General features: G+C 37.2%; 1 protein-coding gene across 2 annotated transcripts; it reads right to left on the minus strand.

Moving 5' to 3' along the window:
- Nucleotides 1–467: 467 nt before the first annotated feature.
- LOC109959364 (transmembrane protein 120A-like) lies at nt 468–7,184 on the minus strand. 2 transcript variants are annotated; one of them, XM_020598647.1, is made up of 12 exons: nt 6,955–7,184; nt 5,304–5,422; nt 4,963–5,094; nt 4,693–4,752; nt 4,503–4,598; nt 4,075–4,164; nt 3,575–3,640; nt 2,854–2,915; nt 2,152–2,244; nt 1,871–1,935; nt 1,654–1,722; nt 468–1,013 (listed from the first exon to the last, which is right to left on the minus strand). In XM_020598647.1, the coding sequence occupies exons 1-12, from the start codon at nt 7,030–7,032 to the stop codon at nt 900–902; spliced, it is 1,044 nt and encodes a 347-aa protein (XP_020454303.1). In that variant the 5' UTR covers nt 7,033–7,184; the 3' UTR covers nt 468–899. The 2 variants fall into 2 exon arrangements, with proteins under 2 accessions (XP_020454303.1, XP_020454302.1); XM_020598646.1 differs by having other exon boundaries at nt 2,152–2,247.
- Between the last annotated feature and the right edge of the window lie 723 nt (nt 7,185–7,907).

Here is a 7,907-nt window from a genome sequence, read left to right on the forward strand (position 1 = left end):
ATTTTTGCAAGTTGAAAACATGTTAGGACAGGACCTGTCTATGGCTAGTAACAGAAGCAATGATTATAGCAAGCATGTATATGCAACCCCGACTACTGTTTCATGATTGTGTAACACCACACAACAATAGGTTAGGATGAGATTACAGCTAACAAGGTATAAACTGGTGAGGCCTCAAAGACATGACAACATTTTTCTCATCCCACAGTGGAGAAACTAAGCAGTGCATTGGCCAACCAGGCTCCTTAGAAATACTGGAACATCTGCTATTTGACATTATAACCACTAACATAAAGTAAAAGTTGTTAAAAGATGGGAGCCGACAGAAAGCTGATGTTTTCTCGCACACTAATATGACCATGAATACAGGTGAAGTTGATATGCGCTCCAAAGAAACATTATAGTATATATACATATACATTAGAAGATCTTATAACACTGAATACTGAATGCTCACCATGTTGTAGTAAGAGAACGATCTATCGAATGAAGAGAGAAAACAAATACAACTGAGATTTTGGAGTACTTTACTGGGCCCTTTTATAAGGCTGAAGTTCATAACAGCTACTGAGTAACAAATGTTCCTAAAGAAATATGAAGCAAATCATATATCTTTACTCAATAACATTTCCTCAGAGTTGCACAATTATGACAGAAAATCCTACTGAGACCACCTTCCAGTGTTACTTAATGCAAGACGTGCCACAACTTTCTTTTTTGACCAGTCATTGTGATAGTGTCTATGACCTACACGTACAGTATGTTGCTTTGACCATCGCACAAATGTAAAATCAAAAGGATAATGGTTAAAGTAGAAGTGCACAAAAATGGTTAATACATCAATTCTGTACTTTTCTGTCCCATGAAAATCAGGATTTTGGTTGATTCCACCCTGTTAATTATAAGGTCTTGGTCTTGTCCTGATTGTTCATGTATTTCTGGTAAACCACTCTCAGAGTAGTGAAGAAGTTTCCCAAGAAGAGCACCATGTAAGAGCAGCCACACATCAGAACCTAGACCGCAGCAAAAGAAAACATAACTGCCATGTATACTCTTCATGTGTACATGTACAGACAGGTAACAAATGAAAAACCTGAATAAATGAGTGATCTCTTCCAGGGTGACAATCCCCCCAATCCACAGGGCATGAGGGGTCAGTGAATGGTTTGATGATACATGAAAATCATATACCTATCCTACTATTAGGTCAAAAAAATTACATGACTTTTTCTCCCAATTTGCAGAGAGTTGAGAAAGAAAGCTGAGCTACTTTGGCTACTAGCCAGTTCTTGTGTTTGCACTGTACAGATGATCACTGGATTAGATAAAAAAAAAAGTCTGAACCTGGTCATTATGAATGTGTGCATTTAAAAATAGACACATTTTTGAAAGAGCAATTTCATAAGTTAATGGTGAAGGAACACTGAAGCTGTCTAGTGTCATGCCTAAGTGTCCCTGAGCAAGACACTGAACCCCGAATTGCTCCCGGTGGCTTGATTAGCGCCGTTGTGTGGCAGCTGTCGTCATCGGTGTGTGAATGTTCTGTGTGAATGGGTGAATGGTGTATCATCTCTGTAAAGCGCTTTGGCCAGTGTAACACACTGTGGAAATGCGCTATATAAATACAGTCCTTTTACCATTTAGTGAACAAACCTGCCACTCTGTACACTCTGGGAGCTGGAACATCTTGAAGAGTGTTATGCTGTTGTACAGCTGCCAGGACTGCAAGATGACGAACAGTCAACAGTCAAGAATGCTCAAAAAAATCCAACTCAGTATAGGCAATAATATGTTTCCATATGTTTTAAAAATGTTAATAAGCCCTACATGTCAGTAAACAGTGAGCACTAGTAAGAAGCAGGCTACTCACTTGACCAAAGAACAAGAAAGGAAGGAGGAATGTCAAGCCTCTCCACATCCAGGACTGGAAACCTTCTGAACACCAGGAGAAGAGAGAAACACTAAACTGAGATTATCTTAATCTGTCATCAACAGTATCAGTTCCTCCTGCGTTGCTACATTGCATACAAGAAGAATGCAAAGACATAAGACAAGAGCTGAACATGGCCCATATGTAATATTGATATTTTGACAAATTAAAATACAATAAAAGCTCAGCTATACCGGCTGTTATTACTATTAGTCACTCACCAACTGTGAGATCCATGTTGTGTCTTTCCCCCAGCGTTCTGAGTCTGTACAAACAGCCACTCTGGTAGTAGTACTGGAGAAACTGGACAAAGCCTACTTTGCAAACAGAACAGGAAAAGAAGTACACCCATGTTTTCACTGTTGACCAAGACAAAGATTATACACTTGTGTGCATCTGACTCAGGGAAAGGACTGTTTATGTTGAAGCCTCTTGACGGTTTACACTTGATATCTGTACAGATTAGTTTTAAACAAGTTTTAAGTAGGTTATGCAATCACATTCAGAATGTGCTAAAATAAGTAAATACTGTATATTTAAAGAATATCAGTTTTCATTTTGTTTCCATTAACTGTATTTATCAAGAAAAAAATGATGATGATCAAATGTTTAAGAAGAAAAATATTCCTGTTACACAAAATAATGCTTTTCTTTCAATAGTGTTGCTTTTATCAATCAAATGAAGTAATCACCAGTCAATCACTACAAATCCCCTCTACTTCTGGAGTGACTGAGCACAAAATTACAGTTGGAGATTTATCATATAATACTGACTTAAATCTTTATTTGAGTTGCTCATGTTATTGTCACTTTCTGTGATGACAGTTCATAAGGAGTGTTGCAAGTCAAGAACACTAGCTATGTCGATTAGTACATAATGCAATCACATAGTGTGGAATTCGGACACATCCTTAAACTCTTACTCTGGTATAGACAGTATGTTAGGAACTGGTTCCTAAACATCTGGTAGAGGACTCCTTCAGGCCTGTGAACACACACCACATCTGGTTAGAATGGAACTTCAATAACATTCAAGTGGACAAAAGGGAAAAATTGAAGAACTACATTTGAAGTTAAAGTCAGAGAAACTAAATCTACATGACACCGGAATATTTTATGTAAAAAAAACAAACAAACAAAATAACCATGTCCAGCAATTTGTGCACACATATTTAACAAACATATATTAAATAATTTCATAGATACTTTTAAATATTTAGATGCCCAAGGAGCTTTTCAAAAGCAAATGTTATCAGAGCTATGAACTTGTCTGTCTGGTATTTGTGGATTGGACAATGCATTTGTGAGCGCCATAAACGACCCACATCACACATATTTATTTTAATTCTAGATTATGTAACATGCATTTGTCACTGTTAGTGAGAGCATTTTCTCACCACGGTTTGTCCTTTGTGAAAGCCCATAGCCTTTATATGCATGGAGCTGTATGCATGGCGCAGTGTGCAAGATTCCTGGTTTTCTTTTCAAGTCACGAGTTTTACATCCTGTGAAACTTCCACTAAGACTATATGGTCCTCTTTTAATTATGACCTGGTTAAGTTTTCAACCCCAACCAGTATTCTGTAAAGTTATTGTGAAAGTGTAAAACTATTCTCCTAAAGAAAAGTGATTAAAATTACTCACCAAGTAAGCATGACTCCAGACAGGAAAGTTGACACGTAGTGATGGAAAACCCACCAACCTTTGATCCTGAAACAACATGGAGGACTGACAATGAAGGTACAGGACTATATGTAATACTGCTGCACAGGATAACAAAGGTTGTGCTATGGTTGGTGCTTGAATTCATTCAGGGCAGAAACACGTCTTTCACTCTCCTCACTTCATTTAAAGGTTTTCAGACTAGGTCTGTGTAACATCAAACAAATAAAATTGCAGAACATTATAAGAACGTTCATATGCAGCGTTCCTCACATATACTGATCTCAAAATTATGAAGGAAATTATGGGGAGGACTCTACTCATTAGTTATTGTAATTAAAGAAGGGGCCAAGAAGAAGATTTCAACAATGTGTTTTTGGCTTAGGGTTCAAAGTGGCTCCCTACATTACAAGGCTTTATAGGACTTGTTTATCAATTATCATTCTAACAGAAATAGCTGAGACAATGAATTAGTCACAGACCTTGAACCGTTGCTGATGAGGATACTCTCCCTGATAGTGAGTGTACAGTAGTACCACACCAACAGGAAGTTGAAAAGGGCATCCAGGGCTCTGAAACCCCCCACCCCATCCCACACCCCCCAAAAAAACAACAAAATTCAATCATATAATGAAGATAATTCAACATACTCATTCATTCTTCCACACTGTCAAACTACTCAGGCTGTGCAGCCACATGTCTTGTTCGTAACCAAATTTAAGGTTTCATTGTCAAAATGTTTAGTTTTTGTAATGTAAGAGTATTATTTTTCAATGTAATACAGGACGCTGATGATTTACACGTCATTATTTTCTATTTAAATGTTGATTTTACATGCTGTCCCAGCTTTTTCTGATTTGAGGCTGTAAATAACTTCTGCAAACACAAACAAAGTTTGGGGAAATTGTACCTGTAGCTCAACACAAAGCGACATGTGAAGGAGAACACCAAAAGGATGACCGTGAGGACCAGCTTAAATTTCTCATATTCATCTTTGTAGGCAAATCTGTCCAGTAAAAAAAAATGATATTAATGTGATGCTAAAATGACTGTACTTTTAAGGATATTTCTGAATTGTAGTGAACGCTGATGTGACTTACTTTGCCTGTTTGTTGAGGAGTGTTACATTGACATTTCCTAAAACAAGACTGAGGTATAGCCTAAACAGAAAGAGGAGTCAGTCCTTCATAGTTCTAACATCTTAAACAATATAATTATTTTGTTGTTTCTTATACACACACATACTAACTGTTATAGCACATTTAATATGCCAGTAGAACTACTATGTGCATGTTCACATTTTCCAGTTTATTATGAAACTGCCTTTTGTCTTTCAAAGACACATAACAACTCAAATGACAGAATCAAACCCGTTCTTCTTTGGCAGAAAAGCTTCCATCTCAAAAAAAGCATCTGTTCTGTCTTTGATGGACTCTTCAATTTCAGCAATGGCATCCAATTGCTCTGGACTTAACTTGGATGTCGAATGGCTTGCTTTGCATCTAATCATGGGAAAACATTGTCACATGTTTATAACACAGAAAACTTTAGAGCCAAAATTCAGAATTCAGATGTGTTGGAGAATCAGAGTACCATGAATTAATTGTAGGTTGTAGCCAAAACTGGTAGTAAGTAACCTATTAAACTGTATTCTACTGAGTTGCACAAATACTTCCAGCATATCATCAACAAAACCCTGATCAATACATACTCTTCTAGTGATGCACCGAGCTCTTTCAGTTTCTTCTTCTGACGTGCGATAGCAGCAGAGAAGCTGTCTTGCAGTTTGGTCACTTCCTCGAGTTTCTGTTTATATAAACGGTGGGTGTCCTGGGGGTGAAAAAAAAAATTTGTTGAAAGGAGAATGCGTAATGTTTTTATTTGTTGTTTTGTAATTGTGTTTTTAATGATGATAACCTTCCTTTTTGGTCCCCACACGTGTTAATCATGGGTCTATGTGAAGTGTGATTGTTTTGGTAGATTTAGACTAAAGTTTGTTGTTTTCCACCAAGTATGTGACCTCTGATAGTGTTTCCTAGACTGTTTGCTGTGTGGTAATCATGTTTCAACATCCACAGTGAGTGATGTGTTAAGTTTAAAGAGCTCTGGCACATTAAATCAAGTGCTTTCTATTCAAAATTCAACTGTCCGAGCAGTAAATTGTGTTCTGGAAACAGTGGTGAATATAACCACTTTAGATACTTTTACTCTGGTACCACGCCTTAATACAATATTGATACACTTTCAGATGTGTATTTTAGCTGATACTGAACTGATTAAGTGGGTCAGGTAAACACATACAGATTAAATACAATTTTTGGTCACAATTATTACTCGTTAAAATGAATTCAGACACAGTTGGCCTCCAATTCAGAGTGTTTAACTCCTTGCCCTTATGTTACCTTATTTAAAAAATTCAATAAGATACACTAAGTCTAAATCTGGGAAAAACAGAACTCCTACTGGTACTCTGTACCAGCAGATACTCTGAATTTGGGTGTCTCATCTGGTATCGGGAGAGAAAAAGTTACTTGGATCAGATTCATCTCTACCACATCTGGAAAAAACAAACAAATAAAAACTCTACTTTCTCTAGTGCATCTAAATGACAGCAATAAATACTAGTTTCTTTTAAGATTAAGATTTTGCACCAAAACATACAGTATGATAAACTTCTAAATAGAAATTTGGTTACTTCAACCAGCTACTAGCATTTTCACTATTGTGGCAACCTTATATAAACTAGTACAGACGGGTGACTAATAAAGAGAAAAAACAACATAAAGTGTCTTTATCAGGTGTTGGACCACCACATGCCACCAGAACAGCTTCAGTGCCCCTTGGCATTGATTCTACAAATCTCTAAACTGTACTGGAGCGATGGATACCAAACTTATGAAAGCTATTGTGGACATGTTGTCTGACACGTCGGTCCAAAATCTCCCATAGGTGTTCAGCTGGGTTAAGATCTGATGACTGTGAAGGCCATAACATATGATTTACATCATCTTCATACCCATCAAACCATTCAGTGAGCCTGGATGGGGTCACGGTCATACTGAAAGAGATCACTGCCATTAGGATAGAAGTGTGTCATCATATGGTAAAGGGGATCACAAGGGTCATGTTTTCTCCTCAAACTGTCTCGTACTGTGACAATGTGAGCGGTAGATTTGTACACTGTAACCTACTACGACTTTGTACTTCGTCTTTTGTTTATTTCTTGGCTATCACAGTACAATATTTACTGAGAACAGATCCCACTATCGCCTGACTGTGTGCCGTCGCACTCCATCTGTTAGCTTAACGTTACCCGGACAGTGTAGACGGTCGGCCATAGATATTAACATTATTTGGTTTACCTGAATTTGTTGGTAGTCCTTTTCTAAATCCTCCCATTCGCCCAAGCATTCACCTAAACCCTTTGGAACGAACAACATCTTCTACTTTGACATCAGAAAACCTCCTAGATTTGGGTAACATTCAAGATCCGGTGTGCAACAGTTGTAGCTAGCTCTGACAGCAGAGCTGAGTAAACAAAGTTTGACTTCCTCCGAGGCCCTTCATAATAAAAGCATCAATGACTACTTTTATTGGCCCGTTTTGGTATTATACGCCCGGTTGGCCCAATCAGACGTCTCCTTGATGATTTGTTCCTCCTCGTTTCAGCCAGTCAGCATCAGAACCTTTAGTAGCATTTTAAATAAGCTGTCCTCGTCAGTGTGTTAGGCAAGATTACTGCTGTTATAAGTTCCGTTTCATTTCAATTCCGAAATATGGTCCGGACAAAAGCCATAATACAACAAAAACATTAAATGACTTATGCTATTTGGTTCTTTATCTGCAAGAAAGGCACACTGTCCCCTTTAAGGTAAGTTTCGGGAAAATATATTACTGTTGTCTATATTGTTACAGCTCATAATTCATTTCACAGTAGAAACTGTCATGTCTAATATTACAAGCACACCCTTACCAAAAAGGTAGTATATGCAAGTATGCTTCAAGTATGCTCTAACAATGAGAGAGTATACTTTCAGTTTACTTTTTAAGTACTTATCAGAGATATACTTAACAAAGTTTAAGTTAACAATACTTGGATTCTACTAAAAATTATACTAAAAGTCTAAGTATATTGAGCCTATACTTATATTTAAACTTTTGACCATGATATACTTAAGTAGTAGTACATTAATAGTACATTTTCACACATACTGGTTTCTTTGTGGTATACTGCATGTTTTTAAAGATTGAGGATTGGTGTAGGTGAAACTGAACCACTGTCATATACACAATGACATTATTAACCCACAGGGAC

This window comes from Monopterus albus, unplaced genomic scaffold (genome assembly GCF_001952655.1).
Source record: "Monopterus albus unplaced genomic scaffold, M_albus_1.0 scaffold38.1, whole genome shotgun sequence".
Lineage (NCBI taxonomy): Eukaryota > Metazoa > Chordata > Actinopteri > Synbranchiformes > Synbranchidae > Monopterus > Monopterus albus.